The 21,870-nt window shown below is 46.6% G+C and overlaps 1 protein-coding gene across 2 annotated transcripts in view; it reads right to left on the bottom strand.

Annotated features, from left to right (window-relative positions):
- Positions 1–21,870, bottom strand: part of VSIG10 (V-set and immunoglobulin domain containing 10) — an 811,575-nt gene that overhangs the window by 585,926 nt on the left and 203,779 nt on the right. Inside the window, exon 2 of one of the 2 annotated variants that reach the window (XM_044068350.1) lies at positions 2,640–2,942. The exons of the other annotated variant lie outside the window; for it this stretch is intronic. Within the exon in view, the coding sequence (XP_043924285.1) occupies positions 2,640–2,942 (303 nt within the window). The remainder of the gene's footprint in view (positions 1–2,639; positions 2,943–21,870) is intronic. 2 annotated transcript variants of the gene reach the window in all.

The raw sequence follows: 21,870 nt of genomic DNA, 5'->3' as shown, positions 1-21,870 counted from the left end.
TTTCCTTGCTCTGCTGTTGGCACTTTCTCCACAGCTCTCATGTTTGCTAACTCCATTATCTGTTGTAGAGCCTCTGTCTTTTGATTTGGAGGTAGATTTAGCATTCCTCTTTTGTCTGGTAAAGTGTGGAAGTGGAACCGGTAACCTTGATCTATGGTTCGTAAAATCCACTTGTCCTTTGTTATGTGGTGCCAGTTTTTTGAAAATAAGGTTACCTTTCCGCCTAGAGGAGCTGCTATTTGTTCCCTGGTAGGCGGGTTTAGGATTAAGTCACTGTGGCTGTGTTGATGTAGTGGCAGGTGTTGAGTCTGTGCCTCTGTTGTTACCTTGGCACTGTCGTCCTCTGTAGGCACCTCCTCTGGATTGGTTTCTGCCTCTGGAACGTCTATTCCTGCCCCTTTGAGGTCTTGTGGAGTCAGGAAAGGACCAATTTTTGGCAGGCCAGTTCCTGCTAAACCTTGGGGGTTGAACCTGCAAGAAATCTTTTAACTGTCTGGACTGATTTTGCCTTTTCTTCCATTTTCTTCATAACCTGCTGGGCAGGTGTACCAAACAAACTTGTTTTATCCATAGGAGCATCTAGCAATTTAGATTTAACATGATCCGGTAAAGCTTGCTCCTTTAGCCATGCATGCCTTCTAATTACAGTGCCAGTCATGGCTGATCTAAATGAAGCCTCCAGTGCATCATAGCCACATTTTAAAGAGTGGTTACTAACTTGCTGTATGTTATTTACCATTTCTAATACATATTTCTTATCAAGAGATTCATCAGTGGTTAGCTTTTTAGTTAACTGATCAAGCATAAACTCTTGGTATTGTATCATGTGAAACTGACAGTTTAAAGCTCTAGCTGAGAGAGTGGCTGAAGTGTAAACCTTTTTACCCCATCTGTCTAATGACCTTGCTTCCCTTTCAGAAGGAACAGGGTTTTTAGCTATGGTCGCGGCTACTGCCTTGGGACCCTGGGAAATAGTTTCGGGGTCTGCAAGAGGGGCCTTGTAAAGGTGGTGATGAGTATCTGGCACCCTGTAAAATCTGTCTGGTTTGGCAGGGGCTGGGGGTAAAGAATCTGGAGCTGAGCAGACATCATTGAAAGCATCATCCACCACAGAGAGAACAGGAGGTATAGCTAAGGGCCTGTACTGTGGAAGGTGCAAAAAGGTCCTAAGTCTTTTCCTGGAGTCTGAAAAATCCTGTTGCTGCCATTGGAACTGTTCTCGCATGGCATGCAAGGTTTCCCCAAAGGAGAATTCTTCTGGTGGGGAAGCAGCTGGAATGGATTCTTCAGCATCAGAATCTTCAAAATTGGAGAAAGGAGCCTCTGGCTGGTCAGTTATGTCTGATTCATCAGCAGAATCATCAGAGGACACTGGCTCATGGGGCTCTGCCCTAGGTCTCTTCTCTGGGGCTGAGAGGCCCTGTCTGGGTGAGATTGAGATCCTCTAATTAATGAAATTAAATCTTCTGCCAAAGTAAGCATTTGAGAACTGGAAGAGGGCCTGGTTGAGGGGTTTAACAGGCACTGTTTTAGTAGTCTTGGCTGCTTTAGCCCTGGCGAAGGCCTTAATGGACATGGCTGCTGGAGGCCTAGCAGCACCACGTGCTGGGGTAGAGACATCCAAGGGAATGGTGTCTGATAAGTCAGTGGTAAGCACCGTAGTGGGTAAAATTTCTGAGGCCGATTCAAGAGTGTTAGCAGGGACCTCAGTTGTAGAGGTAGATTCAGCTGTATTTTGATCAGTTTTCTCGGTTTCGCCGAAACCGAGACACTCATGTTTGCTTAACCATGGTTGCGGCAGAAACCGCGGACCGCGAGTGTCGGTGCTTTTCTTTGCGTTTTTTGGCAGAATGCGAGTCGGAGGATCCGACGGCATAATGTACGCAAAATCAGAACCGAAAACTGTTCTGCAAACTCCGACCGACGTCTTAGCGTTCGTCGGTTGAAAGAAGCACAGGACGAACAGGCTGCTACGTCGTGGGCTGGGCCTAAGCAAGGCAGGCAGTAAGAGTGGAAATCTTTATGAGGTATTTGTTTCCCACAGGTTAAGCAATTATTAACTTTTTCTGACATCGGCTGAGGCAAGAAAGAGTCCCCAACGGGGTACTTAGCTTTAGAAGTCTTCGAAGTAGTATTCGGTAGAAGTAATCTCTGGATCCGTCCGACTGGCACTTGCGAACAGCTTCTGCTTCGGGCGCCACGCGGCAAGAAAGACTGGAGAAAATGGCGTCGGCTGATGCTTTTATACCCGAAGACCAACAGAGATGACGTCGGGTGAAGTGCGACATCAGCCGAAGCCGGACCCGGACTTTGGAATCCGGCCGACTGAAGGGCTGCCTGACGACAGGACAACCCAGTTGTTATGACTGCAGATGCATCCATGAAGGACATCATCTGGATCAGCCTTGTTCAAAGGAGGATTTAAATGCTTGTGTAGTACACAGGAAAAACACTGGAGACCACTAACTACTGCTGTCCATGTGCTGTGGTTAAACATAAAAGAAAACATAAGATGATAGTTTATGATCCCAATGCTAGCAGTATTAACTAAGAAAATTATACAATTGAATAGAGTATGCTTGACGAAGAGGGAGATGGCATACAAAGAAGAGAATGTGCAAATTTAGAAAGATACTCACAATATACCAACATTTCCAGAGTTGATTGCTGAACAGTGCCATCAGTTAAATTTCTTGCAAAGCATGTATAGTTCCCTTGGAATTCAGAATTAATATTCAAAATGGAAAAGTCGACGAATGTCCCATTACTTGAAGGTTTTGTGAAATTCAGGCCAGAATTCAGGAAAAGCCAGGATATCTCCACGAAACCCGAAAGGCTAGTGCAGTTGAATTCAACAGTGGATCCTCTAGTTACATAGAGAGTGCCATTACTGAGCCTCCTGCTGGGATAAATGCTCAAGTTCAAGGTATCCACAGAGGCAGCTGGTAAAACAAAAAGGTCTGTTTTACTAACTGTGAAAAACTAAGCGTTGTGCCTTTTTGGGCAATTTACAATATCTGTTGTATTTTGTAAAAATGAAAACAGTTTGATCCACATAGAAACACACAATTACCACATGTACAATAAATAAATATGGTTATGCAAGTATACACTACATATAAACAAATTCTTTTAAAACATCCATCATTCCTTACCACCTATGCACTTTTATATGAAGTAAAACAACTGTAGCAATTATTTTACCCTACAAATCGTATATGGAACAGAAGTTTGGCAACTGTAGGCCTAGCATTTTATTTAACTGGAGTTAATAAAAATTAGATGGTTGTCTGTAAACTGAAGCTAGGTGAATTTATGTGATCATGGAAAAAGCCATTCAGAGACAGCTGCAGATGCAATGAGAAAGACCTCAAAAATGCCTAATCTGTATGAACTGAATTGTTAAATGTTTATCACTGGTGCTAAAATCTCCTTGTGCCAGGTGCGTCCATTAGAAGCCCATTCACTGCACTGGTACAGCTTGCATACTTTCTCAACTGTCCAGATGTCTGCAGAGCATCCCTGATGTTGCCTCATATAACTGCCCTGTTTCTCATTAAATTTTACGTTATCTGATTATAAATAAGTTATGTACTCACCATAACTTTCCATCTGAGTAGGTAGATTCATTTGTCTGCAACCTGTGGGTCTTGGATCCGATATCGGATCCGAGCCTGCAACTTGTTTCAAGCTAATGGATCCGAGCTCCTAGCTCCTCCCCTCACCCACAATCCCCTGCTAACCCTCCATGACCTCAGATCGAGTTTGCCCCTCAATATATACCCAAAACGGGTATCCAACTAAGATAGATCCGAAGAAGGCCAGGGGGAAGGAGGGGGGATGGTTGCAGACAAATGAATCTACCTACTCAGATGGAACGTTATGGTGAGTACATAACTTCTTAATCTGAAGTAGGGAGTTCATTTGTCAGCAACCTGTGGGACAGAGTCCCCAGCTACCTGAACCTTGGGTGGCCATCATGGAAGGATATTGCGAAGCACCGCAGAGCCAAAGGATGCTCTCCCTCTAGAAATCACGTCCAGTTTGTAGTGGTTAATAAAGGTACGAGATGAAGCTCAAGTGGCTGCCGAACAAATATCATCCAATGGGACTCTAGACTTGAAGGCCGTAGAAGTAGAGATGGAACGAGTGGAATGTGTGCGAACTCCTTCAGGTGCGGGTCTCCCAGAGGCTTGGTACGCTAATAGGATACATTGAGAAATCCAGCGTGATAGAGATACTTTTGATATTGCTTTCCCCAAATTAAATTTGGCAAAGGAAACGAACAGCTGGTCGGATTGTCTATGACCAGCTGTTCTATGAGTATAAAAGCGTAGCTGTCTATGAACATCTAATGAGTGCAGCTTGTACTCTCCTTTATTCTGATATTTAGGGAAGAAAACCGGTAAATTTATGGATTGATTTATATTGGTTTCTGATGCTATTTTGGGAAGAAAAGAGGGAATGATCCTGAGGTACACTCTGTCCGGGTGAAAGATCAAATAAGGAGGCTTCACAGAAAGAGCGTGAAGCTCCGAAACTCTTTTTGCAGAAGTGATGGCTACAAGGAATGCTGTTTTCCAGGACAAGAATTTATTTGAGATCTACTGAAGCAGCGGGTTCAAAAGGTGGAGCAGTCAAGGCTTGAAGAACTAGTGAAAGATCCCACGGTGGTACGGCTTCTTTTATAGGGGGTCTAAGCAAAAAGGTGCCCTTGAGAAAGGTTTTACACAACTTGGCCGACATCAAAGGCCCTGTATCATGTCCCACATGGTAATGTGAGATGGCTGCCAATTGCACTTTGACAGTTGAGCAACTAGCGCCTTCCTGAAAAAGTTTGGTTAGGAATTCTAATATGGACAGAAGAGGAGCCGTAAAGAGATCTAGATTATGATGCTCCGCCCAGATGGAGAAACGTTTCCATTTACTGCGGTACACTTTCCTGGTGGAGGGCTTATGCACTGTCACAAGGATGGCTTTGACTGGTGAAGAGATACCGGGAGTCCTAACTAGGAGTGGAACTGGAGCAACCAAGCTGTCAGTTTCAGATTGTCCAGATTTGGGGTCGGTAAGTCCGACGGATGGGAGATTAGATCCGGACTGGGATCCAGAATCCAAGGAGGATTCACTAGTTGAGACCACAGGTAAGGGAACCAAATTTGCCGAGGCCAGAATGGGGCAATGAGGATCATCCTGCTCCCCAACCGCGAGGCTTTCTGTAAGAGTTGCAGCATCAGGGGTAGAGGAGGATAGGCATAAAGTAGACCGGGTGGCCAAGCATGCACCAGAGCGTCTCTTGGAGTTTCCCCTGGAGGGGGAATCAGAGCGAAGAAATTGCCGCATTTGGTGTTTGAGGGAGAGGCAAAAAGATCGCAGCAGGGTTTCACCCATATTGCGAATATCTGCTTTGCTACTAGTGGGTTGAGAGACCACTCGTACGAGGTAAGAAGGGTGCGACTGAGTTTGTCCGCTAGGATGTTGGTCTGCCCCGGAATGTGCGTTGCAATCAGAAAGCGGTTGGTGGGGATCGCCCATTCCCACACTCTCATGGCTTCGCGGCATAGAGGGTAAGATCTGCTTCCCCCCTGTTTGTTGATGTACCAGACAACCGACATGTTGTCCGACTGAATTGCAATCGTTCCTATGGGGAGGAGATTCTGAAGTGCTTGCAACTCGTACAGCACCATTTCCAGAACGTTGATATGCAGGGAGGTCTCTGTATCGTTCCACGTGCCTTGGACCGTCCTGCCTGAATAATGCCCCCCCACCTGAGGCGGGAGGCGTCCGTGGTCACCGTGGCGAGAGGGGGAAGAGGTGCAGAAGGGACGGCCCGTATGGAGGTCCGAAGCATGGAGCCACCATAATAGAGCCCTCCTGCAAGCTTTGCTGATGGCAATGGGGTGGTGAAGAGGAAGGGACAGAAAGGACCATTGCACTAGAGGGGTCCATTGCAGTACCCGCATGTTCAGACGGGTGCATGGAAGGAGCGTTATCGCTGCCGCCATGGAGCCCAGTGCCCTCAAGACCAATTCTGCTGGTGGGGTCTCTGATTGGAGGATAGCCCGCACATGGAGTTGCAAATTCCGAAGTCTCTCGGACGTTAGAAAGGCTCGTAGCGCTCTGGTGTCTATTCTGGCTCCTATGAATTCTATGGCTTGTGTCGGGGCCAGAAGGGATTTGTCTGCATTGATGGTGATGCCTAACTGTGGGGCTAGGCAGAGAAAGAAATCTCTGGCTGAGCAAAGTAGATGCCTTGTTGGGGCGGTCAGGAGCCAGTCGTCCAGGTACGGAAAGACCTGTATTCCCTGGAGTCTCAGGTGGGCCGCAATCACTGCTAATACCTTGGTGAACACCCTGGGGGCTGTGGTGAGGCCAAAGGGAAGGACCCTGAACTGGTAGTGACTGGCTCCCAGCCGGAAGCGGAGGAACCTCCTGGATTGTCTTTCCATTAGAATGTGGTAGTACTCATCCTTGAGGTCTATAGAGCATATCCGATCGTTCTCCCTTAGAAGGGGGAGAATAGATTGAAGAGTGACCATTTGGAATTTTTCCTTGGTTACCGACAGGTTCAAGCGGGAAAGGTCTAGAATCTGTCTCAAGTCCCCCGTCTTTTTTGGCACCAAAAAGAACCTGGAGTAGAACCCTAATCCGAGCTGGTCTTGGGGGACGGGCTGGATGGTTCTTTTTCTTAGCAGCTGCTGAATTTCTGTGGCTGCGGCCTCCCTCTGATCGGGTGGTACATTGGGGAGGTTCTTGAATTTGGGGACATGAAGTAATAGTATTTTGTACCCTCTGGATATAATTCGAAGCACCCAGTGGTCTGTCGTGATGGACTCCCATGCCGCTAGATGCTCCGGGAAGTACCCCCCGACTGCCTCCAGAGTGGAGCAGTCGGGCAACCCTTCAGGGCTGCTGCGTGGGCCGTTCAGAGAAAGGTTCTCTGGACCCAAAGTTTCTCGGAGCCCCTCTGCCCCTGGGGCGGCGTCCTCCCTGTCCTCCTCTGCCACGGAAGGACTGGTTGTCCGGAGCGGGTTGGGAATGTTGCGATTGAACATTGCAGTATATTGGTTCTTACATTATATGGATGAGCTTAGTATGTCTAGTCCCATATATATATATATTCACTTGTATGTTTTTTTCATATATTATGGTTGACCATATGTTGAATTTCAACTATTTCTGCTCATATATTAATAAGTATTTGGAGTGAAATGGGAAGCTCTTCTATCTATCTCCATTATTGTTAGATTATTTGGAGTGTATATACCCTTTTTATTTTAATTGGGTATTATTGACAATATTTTGTTCATAGGGTATTCTTTTCAAACAACATGTTTATTTTCATTTTCCATTTTTTATTTTTTATTTTAATTTTTCTACATCAGCTCCTACAAGTAACTGCATTAAGCTTTATTAAGCTCCATGAAGCATTAGGTTTTCCTGGCAATCTATATTTATAAATTATAGTAGTGGTCATACTAATTACATTAGTTGTTGTTAAACTTTTTAGGTTGTGGTTATATTTTACACTTGTCTGTTTTCTATTAATATTCATGATTATTCGATGCCTATTGGTTGTTACTCAATATATATTATGTATGCTAGCAGGACATTTCTTGTATGTCCTACACTGAAGAAGGCAGTTAATGCCGAAACCGGTCTGTTAATAAAGGATTGGAATATATACCTTACATCTGGATCTGCTTTGCTGGTCTACTTTTTGATGCTGCGATTTCCGGAACCACATCTTCTGACCCTTTTGGTTCTTCAAAAAGGACCGCTGGGGAGCAGAGAAGCGGACTCCGACGGCAGACAACGTCTTCCCATCCTTCTCGCTCTGGACAAGTATCTCGCGAACCGTTTTGCCAAACAGGGCAGAACCATCGAAAGGGGCGTTCGCAAAAGACGCTTTAAAAGGCTTCGCAAAGTCACAATGACGGAGCCAGGCCTGACGTCTCATGACTAGGCCTGCTCCGCTAGCCCTAGTGGCTCCCTCGGTGCCGTGGGACAATAGCCGCATAGAGATATTTGAAATTGATCTCAGAGTGGCCATTCGGGTGGAGTACAATTGTTTGTCCTCCGCCGACATGGACTCAGGGGGGGAGGCAGCGTATTCTTTGATAAGATCCCGCTGCATCCTGATGACATGTGCCATATAGTTCAGAGACCTTACCGAGAAGGTCGCTGAACTAAAAACTCGCTTCCCTAAGCGGTCCATCGAGCGGGACTCCTTGCTCGGTGGATGGACTGAGGGGCTCTCCTAAGCTAGTTCCCTCTTCGTGGCTGCCGCCGTCAACATGGCATCTACGGGGAGACCCTTGCTCCAGTGCGATCGGTCTGAGGGGGGACTTAGTATTCTGTCCGGGCGTTTTGGTATTGGCTCCACGGTGTCCGGATCCTTCCACGCCCTGGTGGTAATAAGGTCCACCAAGGGCTCGGCCGGAGGGGACACCCAAGAGGTAGACAGGCCTGCTTCGAATGCCTCCAGAAACACGGACTCGTCGGCGGAAGACTTGGGGGCAGACCACCCACCTCTGATCCTCAGCATCTCCATGATGTCTCCAAAGGAGACATCCTCAGGTGGTGATCTTGGGGAGCCTTCCCCTTCATCCAAGTCCGTGTCCTCAGTTAAGGACTCAGGGGAGTCCACGTGCCTCCTCTTGCACTTATGCTTGCGGGGCACTTCCTCGGGGGGGCTGTCCGAGGAGGCCTCGCCGGCAACATCCTGTTCCAATGGAACCATCTGGGACATTGAAGCAGGCTGTCCCTTTGGCCGGGTGATGGAAGCCTGGCCCAGCAGAGAGGGAGTGCAGGGTGGAGCCGAGACAAGGGCCGGGGGTCCGGATGCTCTCACTACATCGAAAGCCGAGGGGGAACCACTCTCTCTAGGCTCCGAGAGTCGGCTCCCACTCGGACCCGATGAAGGGATCGGAATCGGCCCCGAGACCATCGGATCCGAAGGACCAGTGTGCTCAGACCTGGACGGAGCCGAAGGCACACTGAATCCCTCGGATCCGAAGCTCTGGCCACGGCTCCGAGAGGTCGGATCAGACAGGCTCGAGGGCAGGGTCGGATCCAAAGTACCAAGTACTGTCGGCGCCGACCCACCCCCGGCTCCAACGCTGCTCTGCTCCAAACGCTTCGAGCCCAGATAGCGGGTCGGAGAAGGAGCAATAGGATGGAAAAAAGGTGTCGAGCTCCCCCCTGGATGGGGGGGGGGGGGGAGGCAAGAGCACTCCCATCTGCAGCTGGGCCTGGATGAACCTTCGCATCATCTGGTCCAAGTCTGCATCGGACATACTGAAAGTTGATCTCGAAGAGGTCACTGAGGCAGGCCTGGAATGCCACCTCGATGGAGATCGGGCCTCCTCCTCCTCGGGCCCTGGGGAGAAACAAGGGGATCGGAGCCGAGGAGGAGGAGACCTAGAAGCAGTGTAGGGAGAAGCCCGCTTAGCTGGTGGGGCCGAAGCGGAGGCCTTGGCCCGCCGCTTGTGGTGCTTCTCCCTCCATTTCTCCCTCCTGGCTTCCCTGTCCTCCGGCGCTTTAGCGGGCGTTTGAGTCCCGGCCGAAGGAAGGGGGGCAGGAATGGCAGCAACCACAGCCTGTGGTGGAGCCACGGGAGCAGCGGAGGCCGGAGCTGAGTCCGGGGGTAAAGGTCCCGCCAAGACCAGCTTCGACCTCCGCTCTTTCAGTGCCCTGGGGTTGAACGCTGCACAAATGGTACAGCCTGAGGTGAGGTGTTCAACCCCAAGGCACCGCACCAGTGTGGCCATCAGCCGGGGAGAGCTTATGGCCACACTCGGTACATTTAGAAAAAATGGCTTTTGGGGCCTCAGCCATACTTAAAGAAAAGGTAGTGTTACACAAACACACAGGCCCCAAAACACAACACACACACACTCACTAACGACCAGCGAAGGGAGGGAAAAAATTAATTAAAAGAAAAATATTTTTACACTACAGGGAACCTAACACTTACACACTTTATATTTTTGTAAAAAAAGGAAAAAGTTGACAGAAAAAAGACACTTAACTGACAATTACCAGTCGAGCTCACAGGAATCCAGCTATCCACAAGCGCGGCAAACTAGATCTGAGGTCATGGAGGGTTATCAGGGGATTATGGGTGAGGGGAGGAGCTAGGAGCTTGGATCCATTAGCTTGAAACAAGTTGCCGGCTCGGATCCGATATCGGATCCAAGACCCACAGGTTGCAGACAAATGAACTCCCTACTTCAGATCTGAGGTTTACAGTCAGTCAATAACTCCAGACATCAGAGTTTCACCCTCCCTATTGTTTAGCGCATGCATTTTGACGCACACCTGGTTAATCTATTAACTTATCTTTCTATATGAATTAAAATATTTACTGTCCTTTAAGTGAGCCATTTATCCTCCCAATACTTTTGGCATTGTCTGGAATTCTTGAGCAATCTCTCAGACACACACACACACACACACACACACACACACACACACACACACACACACACACACACACACACACACACACACACACTACATAATCAGACATTAATACACAAACGCATACGTGCATGAACACACACACCACACAGTCGCCCAACTCCTTTCATGCCCCTACAGAAATGCACACACAGACAACACACACACACCCCTCACACCTATGTTTTTGTAGAACTCTTCTAAGTCATGCAAGTTACACAGCTAAGCAATTCTCACAATCACTCACCATCGTAAATTGGTAGCTGTGGCACTTTTGGGGAAAGCACATGGCTAAATTAATATTAGCTGCTCTCCTAAATTGCCTCATTATCATGTAACATAGCCAGCCAGACCATCCTCCTAAGTGATGTTTCTGCTAGTAGACAATCACTGAGCTAGGTCAGTTTTTAGAATCAGTAAGAGTAACCATGAGGGGATGGTCTATCATAGTAGGGCTTACCTCTCACGGACACCCATTCTGAATAACAGGGAACTCCAATAATAAAGTACAGCATCCTTTCCAAAGGTAGGAAGATCAATGAGAGTTTGTGGCTGTGATGGGATGCTATTTTAGAAGGCCCTTCAAAAACTGCTACACAGTGTATTCAAAGGTCAGTTAAGTCACACCCCTGGCCAAAGTTTTTATTTGCCTGCTAGGAAAGTGCCTACACTGTGGAAAGATAGACTGAGCCTGAGCCAGGCTATGTAAAGAAGTTATATCTTACCATAACGTTCCATCTGTATTGTTCATCTTCTTTCATTCAGCACTGATGGGTTCGGTTCTGAGTCTTCGGAACCGAGTTGGCCTAATGCCAAGCTCGCACCAGCCAAAAACTCTCAAGCTAAGCTTCTACCCACAATGCCCTTCTCCCCGTTACCTCAGACCGAGTTTGCCCATGTTGTATAAGTAAAGCAGAGGCCATTTTTATGCAAATGCCCTAAGACACAACTTGGACCCAAAGTATCCGCCAGGAGCCTTTGGCAGAGGAAGGAGGGTGTAAAGTGATGAATGAAAGAAGATTAACAACACAGTTGGAACATTATGGCAAGACATAACTTCTTTATCGGATGTTGTTAATCTTCTTTCTGGTGGGTGCAGTAAGGAGCCAATCGGCCAAATATGGAAATACCAAGAATATTTGTAGTCTCAAGTGAGCTGCAACCACTGCCATGCACTTTGTGAACACTTTGGGGGCTGTAGAGAGTCTGAACAGCCAGGCACAAAACTGGTAATGATTAGCTCCCAGCTGGAAGCGAAGGAAGCTCCTGGAGCGCTTGTCCATTTTGATGTGGTAATACGTGTCCCGGAGATCTATCGAGCACATCCAATCGCCCTCCCGTAGAAAAGGGAGAATGGACTGAACCATGATAATCTGGAATCTGGTTTGGGCAACAGATTTGTTTAGATTGCTGAGATCCAGAATGGGTCTCCAGTCCCCTGTCTTTTTTGGCACCAAAAAGAATCTTGAGTAAAATCTGGATCTGCATTGGTCTGGTGGGACTAATTGGAGAACTCTCTTTGGTACAGCTTGTTTATTTCTGCAGCTGCTTCTTCCCTTTGACTGGTTGGAATGTCAGGAAGCTTTGGATAAGCAATGAGGGGAATAGTGTAGCCTCTGGTTATGATCTTCTGCACCCAGCAATCGGTGGTTATTGAATGTCAGGCAGCTTGGTGCAGAAAGAAATGACCCCGACTGCTTCCAGAGGAAAGCAATCGGGCTGCTCTTCAGGAACACTGATAAGGCTGCTCAGAGAAAGAATCCCTGGGTCCCTAATTACGTGGACCCCCTCTGCCTCGGTAGGGGAGTCTTCCAGAATTGTTAGCCCCTCTGCCCCTGGGGGTATCATTGCCACGCATGGCACAGAAAGGACCCTGAGATTTTTTTGTGCCACATTTTGCCACTCATCTGATTCCTGGAAAAGGAACATTGAGGGTTGGAAAAACACAGACCTACGGCAGACAGGGTCTTACCATCCTGCTCACACCTGGCCAGAGTGTCCTTCACCTTGGGGCCAAAAAGGGAAGATGCTTCAATGGGAGCATTTAGGAAGGAAGACTTAAAAGGGTGCATGAAGTCACAAAGGTGCATCCAGGCATGGTGTCTCATAACTATCCCTGAACCCACAGCTCTAGCCGCCCCCTAGGTTGCGTGGGAAAGCAACCTCATGGACAAACTGGAGATCGATTCCAGGGCTGCGAGCTGTGAAACAACTTTATCCCTTGCCTTGTCAGACACCTGCCCTGCAAGTGTTCCAGAGAGTTCGGAGATCAAGTTCGGAGATCAAGGCTCTTTGGAACCTCGTAAAATGTGCCAAGTAGTTCAGGGACCGTATGGCGAAGGTCGCTGAAGCAAAGACTTGCTTCCCCAATCTGTCCACGGCCCGGGGCTCTCTGTTGAGTGGTGGACAGTAGGACTCTCCTCAGCAAGATCCTTTTTTGTGGCCGCCGCCACCACCATAGCATCGACTGGTAAACCTCTGGACCAGTGCGGGTTTTCCTTGGGTGGAGAAAGAATCTTGTCCAGTCTCCGAGGGATCGCCACAACAGAATCAGGGTTCTTCCAAACGTGCTGCACCACGAGCTGAACTAGCTAGTCTGCAGTCGGGGTCACCCAAGAGGTAGATGGCCGAGCATGGAAAGCCTGCAGAAACATGGACTCCTTGGAAGAAGGGTTAGCGGGGTTCTAGTCACCCATGTTTCAACATTTCATGGATGTCCCCAAAGGAGACATCATCAGGGGGTGACTATGTGTACCCTTCCCAGTCATCAAAATCTGTGTCCTCTGTAAGGGACTCCTCAGGTGAGTGTACTTGCTTCCTCTTTCATGATCTCTTCCGTGGGGGATCCTCAGTGGGGACCTCTGAGGAGGGCTCGGAAGAGAGGGCACCCTGCAACAGGGAATCCTGTGGCTTTCTTGCTCAGTTTCCCGGGGAGGTGGTCTGTGACAGCTGTAGCTCAGGGGGAGAAGTCTTTGGTGCCGATGTCGGTAGAATGCCTCCAGAAGCAAGGGCCCTCTCCATAGCACGGAAAGCAGGTCTGCCCAAAGAGAGATGGGAGCCCAGAACCGAGAAGGACAACCTCGGAACTGGGGGTCAGACCCCATTCTGTTGAACCCACCTCCGCGGATGGAGCCTCAACTAGAATCAGTGCAGACAGGACTCCTGGCACCGAGGACGGAGCCAAAGAAACACTCGGAACCGTGCCACGAACCGAGGAGCCTGCAGCCCAATCATGGGCTTGAGGAAGGATGAGTCAGTGGGAACTGAAGACCAAAGGGACAGTCCTGGAGCCCCAGTGAGGTCCACTACAGGCACTGAGACTGGTGGTTGCTAAAACTACGTCAGAGCAGAAGGCTTTGGAACCGGCATGGTCAAAGGTGGAGAATAGGATGGAGTCCATCGAGAAGTCAACCCAAGTCCCACAGGGGATGGATCTTGGAAGGAGTGGGTATCCCTCTAGCTGTCAGCAGCTGGTCTACAAGATGCACCACATCAAGTTCTGAAAGGCTCCTGGTGGATCTAGTGGATACTCCCAATGGGGAGTCAGGTTGCTCTAGGAATGGACTGTACACCTGCCCTAGAAATGAGTCTATAGATGGAGAGTATCTGGTCCATGGTGCAAATCTGCCGGCACAGATATCTCAAGTTTGGAGACTGGAAGTAGTGGAGTCAACATCGTAGTTATCGGGATGGTAAAAGGGCTTGGTGCCGAAGGGGCACTTGGAGCCAACATGGAAGGTTCAGTCGTAACTACACAGATAGGCACCGAAGGCATGCACTGTGCCGAAGTGACACTCAGTGCCAAAGTCATAGCAGTCATTGTAAGGTTGGCAGTCGGTGCCAGAGACAGTATCAGAGCCGAAGCTAGCACCGATATAGTAACGGTCTAGCTGAAGCAGAAGTGGTCGGTGCCGACGAGGCCGACTTATGCTCCGAAGATAGTTTTGGCACTTCAGATTTCACAGATTTGCCTAGTCACCAGATGGTGAAGAGGGAACTGAATGGGACCTTTTCTTGTCCTTAATAAGAGGGGTTGAGACTTCCATCGCAGAAAAGGCCTCTGAAAAAGGCGACTTAAGTAGGCCTTTCAGGATCAACTTATTCTTGTGCTCGTTCAAAGAGCACTGACTGAAACTATGACAAATCACACAGGGAGGTTGCACTGAAAGATGGGCCACCCCCAAACAATAAACACAATCATGAGAGTCGCTATTTGGAAGTTTACCTTTTCAAGAAGCACAATGTTTGAAACCTGATGTGCCCTTTTTATCAGACATAAAATTTACAGACACAACAACCAGGAAGAAAACTATAGGAAAAATTTAAACTCTTGTTAACCTTATGTATAAACCTATCTAAATACACACACCACCTAAGAAATACATCAAAAGCACCCAACTATTCAGTTAAAAGGGAAAGAGAGAAGAAAATACCAATTATGGTATTTAAGGAATACCACCAGGGTAGAGAGAGAAGGCTATACCAACAATGATACTTAAAAGTTTACCAAAACAGGTAGAAGCAGGAGTGAACGCACTAAATATAACTGCACGAATATATAATCATTAACATATACCACAAAGAAGTGAAAAAAGTGACAAAAAATATTAAGAAATATCAAAGGTTTTCTACTTGGCTGAGAGCTCGGCTGAAACACGGCTTTACGGCTATGTGGCAAACGAGAGCTGAGGTAACACAGAGAAGGGCATTGTGGGTAGAAGCTTAGCTTGAGAGATTTTGGCTGGTGCGAGCTTGGCATTAGTCCGACTAGGTTCCAAGGGCTCGGAGCCGAACCCATCAGTGATGAATGGAAAGAAGATCAACAACATCAGACTGGTAGTTCTACTGACATGCAATTAAACAGTGAGACAGGGAAGGGTCCACCAATACTTCTAAGTATTTGTGGAGATCAACACCTTCTTGTTTAGTTCCTTCAGATTCCCTTTAATACTAGCAAAATTATTTGTGGTTACCACAAAAATGTTGTTTTGGTTTTAGAGAATTCCACTTTCAGTCTTGCTTCATCTAACCAGGTACATACATGTTTATAATTAGGTGCCACAATTAAATGAATTCTGTTGTAGTCACCATAACTCTCCAAGAGGGCCACGCCCTCTGCAAAGCAAATGCAATAAGCAAAATTGAGGGATGCTAAATAATGCAAATGGTAGTGGACTCAGCATTAGGCCTTACTGTATCCCTTTTTTTGAGTGGCTGACAGGAGCAATGCTGCAGATCAGTGAGGACCCTGAATGCTCCATTTCAAAGTAACTTTTGATTTAACCATGTTTGGAGTTACCAAAAACATAGATTTGTAGTTCAGAAATAAGCACTGTGTGGTCTGTTGAATTAAATGCTTTGATCTGATCAAGTAAGAGGACATTTGTAAGAGCCCTCTTCAATAGCTCTCACTGAGGAGTCAGTTTATGAACACAGCTCTGCATCTATGGCTTTTTTTAAAATCATGTTGCCGGCTGCTTAACAGCCAATAAGAATCCCAGTGATTTTTAACTTGTCTTGGTAAAAGTTCTTTCTAAAGACTCTGTTGTAAGGTCCTTGCTTTGTTTTGGGAATACAGCTCTACTATGGATTTGTTTATTACTGGTGTTCTGTGTTTGTTTGTTAGTATTTGTTTACTGGCATAGCGCACCGAGAGTACAGCTGTATAAGTAAACTTAACAAACAAAAGTTATATGCTAGATCCATACTGTCTTCTTCTGTCTGTCTGAACCTGTGGTTTTTGACAACGGCTATACCAAGGCTTCCACCTCTCTTCATATAATGCCCTGAGAGCCTAATATTCTTTAGATCAAGTTTTTCCTTTATGAACCTAAACCTACAAGTTTGAAAGGAAAAGACAGGCTCATAACCATGAACAATTTGAGAAAAAGAGACCAGAGTGTCCCATTAAGTCACTAAGCTGGCCTGCAAAACCTTCAAAGATATATAGGTATATAAAAAGATGCCAGATTGGTAGAGGGGTAGGGAGGAGAGTGGGATGGTTGAAATGGAAAGAAGATGACAAAGTACAGTTGTGTACACTTACCATAAATGTAGATGTTAGAGTGTATTCACTGTTGCAGTCATTACATTTGGGTAATCTGCTGGCAGGTTGCCCTCAGTCAGCCTGATTAACAAAATCTTGGGTCCTGCGTCAGTTGCTGTCTCTTTTTCCATGACGTCAGGTCGTCAGGGGTATAAAACATGCAGCCGATGCCATTACATCAGTTTTTCTTGCCCCAGATGTCAGGTGCTCCCCAAATGAGGAGCAAATAAAATTAAAAACACAAAAAATATACCTCCAATCCCAAAAGCAAATACACCAAAAGGGCTTTTAAGCATAGTGAAAGAAAGTAGAGGTACAGCCAAAGAAAAATAGGGGGCAGGAGGGAGGGTAACCAGGACTGGACTGCAACAGTGAATACACTCAAACATCTACATTTATGGTAAGTGTACTTAACTGTACTATGTTCTTCGTGTTTCACTGTTGCAGTCATTACATTTGGGTAGATTCCCAAAGCTACGGTTGGGTGGAGGGAATTATACAGCATTAGGACCAGCTATAAGGCCCTGCAGGACAGCAGTGGCAAAGCCAGCTCTGGATTTATAGAAGAAAGGTAAATGATAATGTGTGGCGAACATATGAACTGAGCTCCAGGTAGCAGCTTCTAGAATGTCCCTGGTAGGAACACCTCTGAGAAAGGCTGTAGAAGTAGATGCAGCCCTGGTGGAATGAGATCTGATCCCCGGAGGGATAGTTTTACCATGGTGCATATAGCAGAAATGAATACAATGGCTTATCCATTTGGAAATAGTCTGCTTTGAAATAGCCTTTCTCTCTGCCCCTGCAGCAGCAAATGCCACCAGAAGTTGTTCAGAAGTAAAATCTAAGTTGTCTGTGTACGTCCAATGAATGCAGAATCCGCTCCCCCTTGTTCTGTGGATTGGGAAAGAAAGTTGGCAAATTAATGTTCTGATTAAGAGCCACACTGGATACCACCTTAGCCATGAAGGATGAACTGGTCCTGAGAGATACCCTGTCCGCATGAAAAATGATGAAAGGCTCCACTGCCATATGAGCCTGTAATTCGGAAATCCTTCTAGCTGAAGTGACTGCTAAAAGGAAAGCTGTTTTCCAGGAGAGAAATTTTAAGTCTGCAGTAGCAGCTGGCTCAAAAGAAGGGAGAGTGAGTTTTTCCAATACAAAATTGAGGTCCCAGGCAGGGGTTGAAGCTCTTCTGGGTGGTCTTAAGTTTTTGGCCCCTCTAAGATACTGCTTTAGCAGAGGATGAGAGAAGAGGGGAGGTTTTGTGTTGTAATGTGCTGAAATGGCTGAGGCATGGATTTTTATGGAAGAAAAGGACAGGCCCTTGTAAAGCATCTCAGTTAAGTATTGTAAACTCTGAGGAATACTGAGCACTGCTGTGCTTATCCCTTGTGATTGATTCCAGGCACAGAACCTTTTCCATTTGTCAGCATAAGATTTTCTAGTACTAGGCCTTCTTGCCTCCAAAATGACATCCATCACAGGTTTTCTGAGGGATGCTAAGGGTGAATTTAGGTGCAAAAACAAACCACAGGAACTGGGATGCAACAACAGTTTATTCCGGTACCTCGGCAAAACGCCTTCAAAGGAATAATCATAAAGACAAAAGCTGCATCTTATGATGGTGAATTTAGGTGATTAGCCATGCTGCAAGATTCAAAGTTTGGAGCCGAGTGTGCACAATTTATTTGCTCTGCTGAGACAGTAAGTAAGGTGCCTGAGGCAGGTGCCACGGTGGGAGGTGTGACACATTGCGCAGGAGTGGGTACCAGTGTTGGCGAGGCCAGTCTGGATCAATCAAAATCATTTTTGGTTTGTCCAGTTTGACTTTTAGCAGAACTTTGGAGAGCAGATGCGGGGGGGGGGGGGCATAGTTGCGTGTCAACATGTTGAAAATCAGTGGTTCCAGTTTCCATTTGTGTGGGTCTATGAGATTTCTGCTTAGTTCATCTGCCAGAGTATTCGGCTTTCCTGGCAGGAATTGAGCTTGTAGTTGTACTTGAAAGGTCAAGGTCGTGTTCCACAATGCCATGGCTAGCCTGCAAAGGGGGTAGGAGTGTGTACCCCCCTGCTTGTTTATGTACCACATAACTGTGGTGTTGTCAGTCTATCATTAACTGTTCTGGATGAAGGTAGTCCTTGAAGGCTGTCAGTGCATTCTGTACAGCTAGCATTTCTTTTTGATTGATATGAAGGTGCATTTGATTTGGGCTCCATTTGCCCTGAATACCTGCCAGATGAGCCCCCCAAGCATAGTCTCATGCTTCTGTAGTTAGGGTTTGGGTGGCAGGGGTGGAGTGAATGGCAGTCCCTTGTTTTGGTGGCAGGCCTCTGCACACCATAGGAACTCTAGTTGCAGGCAAGGTATAATAGGAATCATTGCTTCCAGGCTGTGACAATGTTGACTCCATAAACTTTAAGTACCACTGAAGTTTCCTCATATGCAGTCTTATATATGGAATTAGAAGAATGCAGGAGGCTGTGAACCCCAAGGTTTGCATAATTTGTCTTGCAGATAGCAGAGTTTTTGTGGCCACCTGTTTGAAGTAAGTCACCAAATGAATTTGCTTTTCTAGCGCAAGGAAAGCCATCTGGGTAGTTGTATTCAAGCTTGCACCCAGGAATGTAATTTCAGAGGGTACCAGCTGTGATTTCTTTTCGTTTATAGTGTACCCTAGACATGTTAGAACCCTTTTACAAATGCCAGATGTTTTAGAAGAATGTCCCTGTTTTCTGTCTGAATTAGACAATCGTCCAGGTATGGACATATTTGAATATTTGTTTGCCTGCAAAATGCAATTACTAGAGCCAGGCACTTTGTGAAAACCCTGGGCGCAGTAGATAAGCCAAAGGGCAGTGCAGAGAACTGGTAATGCAAGTAGCCTGCTTTGAAGCGGAGGTATCTTCTGCAAGATTCCCTGATTGGGATATGCAGGTAAGCCTCTTTTAAGTCTAGAGTTGCCAACCAGGCATCTTTGCCTAGCATAGGAAGTAACTGTTGAAGAGTCAGCATCCAGAATTTTGGAATGTCCAGAAATGCTTTTAGAGTAGATAAGTCCAGAATTGGACGCCATGATTTGTCTTTTCTGGGTACCAGGAAAAGTCTTGAATATAATTTATTTCCTTTTTCTTCTTCTGGTACTGGCTGAATAGCCCCCATGTTCATGAGGGACAGTACTTGTTTCTGGGCCTCTGCTCACTGATTTGAGGGCAGGTCTGGCAATCTGTTTGGGATTGGCAACGTGTGGAAATGAAATCTGTATCCCTGGGATATTACATATTTAAAACCCACTTGTCCTGGGTTATAAGTTGCCAGTTTCTTGCATGAAGTGCCAGTTGTCCCCCCAAAGGGGCGGCTAAAAGGTAAGTGCTTGGTAAATGTAAAGGGACATAACTGAGACTGCTTACCATAGGGAGGTGTCTTGTTGTTTCCAGATTTGGAGGAGGAGGCACCCCATTGTTTTGTTCTAAAAGTCCCTTGTGACTGAAACTTAGAGCCTTTGGAATGTCTGGGTTTGACTTGAGTGGCTCTCGAAGGAAAGTACAGTTGTGTACCTACCATAAATGTAGATGTTTGAGTGTATTCACTGTTGCAGTCATTACTCTTGGGTTATCCTGTTGGCAGGCTATCCGCAGTCGGCCAGAATTCCAAAGTCTAGGTCCGGCGTCGGTTGCTGTCGCCTCTTCCCTGACGTCAGTGCACCAGGGGTATAAAAGATGCAGCCGACGCCATTTTCTTCAGTTTTTCTTGCCCCAGATGTCAGGTGCCCCCAAATTGGTAGGCCAAAAATATTATGCCAATAATTATGCATGCGGTAAAATAAACATTTCTTTCATCTACAAGCAAATACGCCACATAGGTTGTACAAGATAGAGAAGTATAGGTAAGTTCCAGCAAAGAAAAGGGGGATGGAGGGTAGGTAACCTGGACTGCAACAATGAACACACTCGAACATCTACATTTATGGTAGGTACACAACTGTACTATGTTCATCGTGTTTTACTGTTGCAGTCATTACTCTTGGGTTAAATCCCAAAGCTAAGGCTGGGTGGCTGGGCCTAAATAAGATTAGGAGAGGCTATAAGGCCTTGCAGAACTGCAGTGACGAAGCCTGCTCTGGATTTAGAGTAGAGAGGTAAATGGTAGTGCTTTGTAAAAGTGTGCGCTGAACTCCAAGTTGCAGTCTCTAAAATGTCTTTGGTTGGTACTCCTCTGAGAAAGGCTGCTGAAGTGGCTGCTGCCCTGGTAGAATGAGGCCTAATGCCCTTGGGCACTGATTTGCCATGTTGTGAGTAGCAGAAACGAATGCAGTGGCCTATCCATTTTGAAATAGTCTGTTTTGAGATGGGCTTTCCTTGAGATGCTGCAGCATATGCCACTAAAAGTTGCTCAGTTTTTCTGAAAGCTTTAGTGCTGCCCAAGTAGAAGCGTATTTGTCTGTGTATGTCCAAGGAATGCAGAAGTCTCACCCTTAATTCTGTGGGTTTGGATAAAAGTTAGGCAAATGAATGGTTTGGTTAAGGGCCACACTGGACACTACCTTAGGCATAAATGTTGGGTTCGTCCTTAGAGAAACCCTGTCTGGATGAAAAATGATGAAAGGTTCCACAGCCATGAGTGCCTTTAACTCTGAAACTCGTCTTGCAGAGGTTATTGCTAGGAGCAGAGCTGTTTTCCAAGATAAAAACGTTATATCAGCTGTATTGGCTGACGCAAAAGGCGTGAGTGTGAGTTTTTCCAAGACATAATTGAGGTCCCATGCAGGCTCTCCTTGGAGGTCTTATGTTTTTGGCTCCTCTGAGGTACTGCCTTAGCAATGGATGGGAAAAAATAGGATGTTTCGTATTGTAATGAGCTGAAATGGCAGAGGCATTAATTTTAATTGATGAAGAGGATAGGCCTTTGTCCAGCATCTCAGTTAGGTATTGTAAAATCTGAGGAATATTTGGTACTGATGTGTCAATTCCTTGTGCCTGGTTCCAAGCACAGAATCTTTTCCATTTTTCTGCATAAGATTTTCTGGTACTGGGCCTCCTGGCCTCCAAAATAACATCCATCACTGCTTTAGAGAGAGGTGTGCTTTGAATGGTTACATTATCCGCCATGCTTTCAGATTTAAGGTCCTGAGTTGGCTGTGCAGAATCTGATTGTTTCGCTGCGTCAGTAAATGAGGAATTAGAGGCAATGTCCATGCTGGGCCTTGAGACAAGCTTTTTAGGATTGGGTACCAGTGATGGCGTGGCCAGTCTGAGGCAATCAGAATTATTCTTGGCTTCTCTTGTCTGAGCTTTAGGAGTACCTTGGGGAGGAGAGGCAGAGGAGGAAAAGCATATACTGTTAGACTTTTCCAGCTGAATGA

The sequence above is a fragment of the Protopterus annectens genome, chromosome 4.part0 (assembly GCF_019279795.1).
Source record: "Protopterus annectens isolate FY-2018-M chromosome 4.part0, PAN1.0, whole genome shotgun sequence".
Lineage (NCBI taxonomy): Eukaryota > Metazoa > Chordata > Ceratodontiformes > Protopteridae > Protopterus > Protopterus annectens.
Note: the sequence above shows the minus strand (reverse complement) of the source record. Positions and strands in the feature narration are given on the sequence as shown.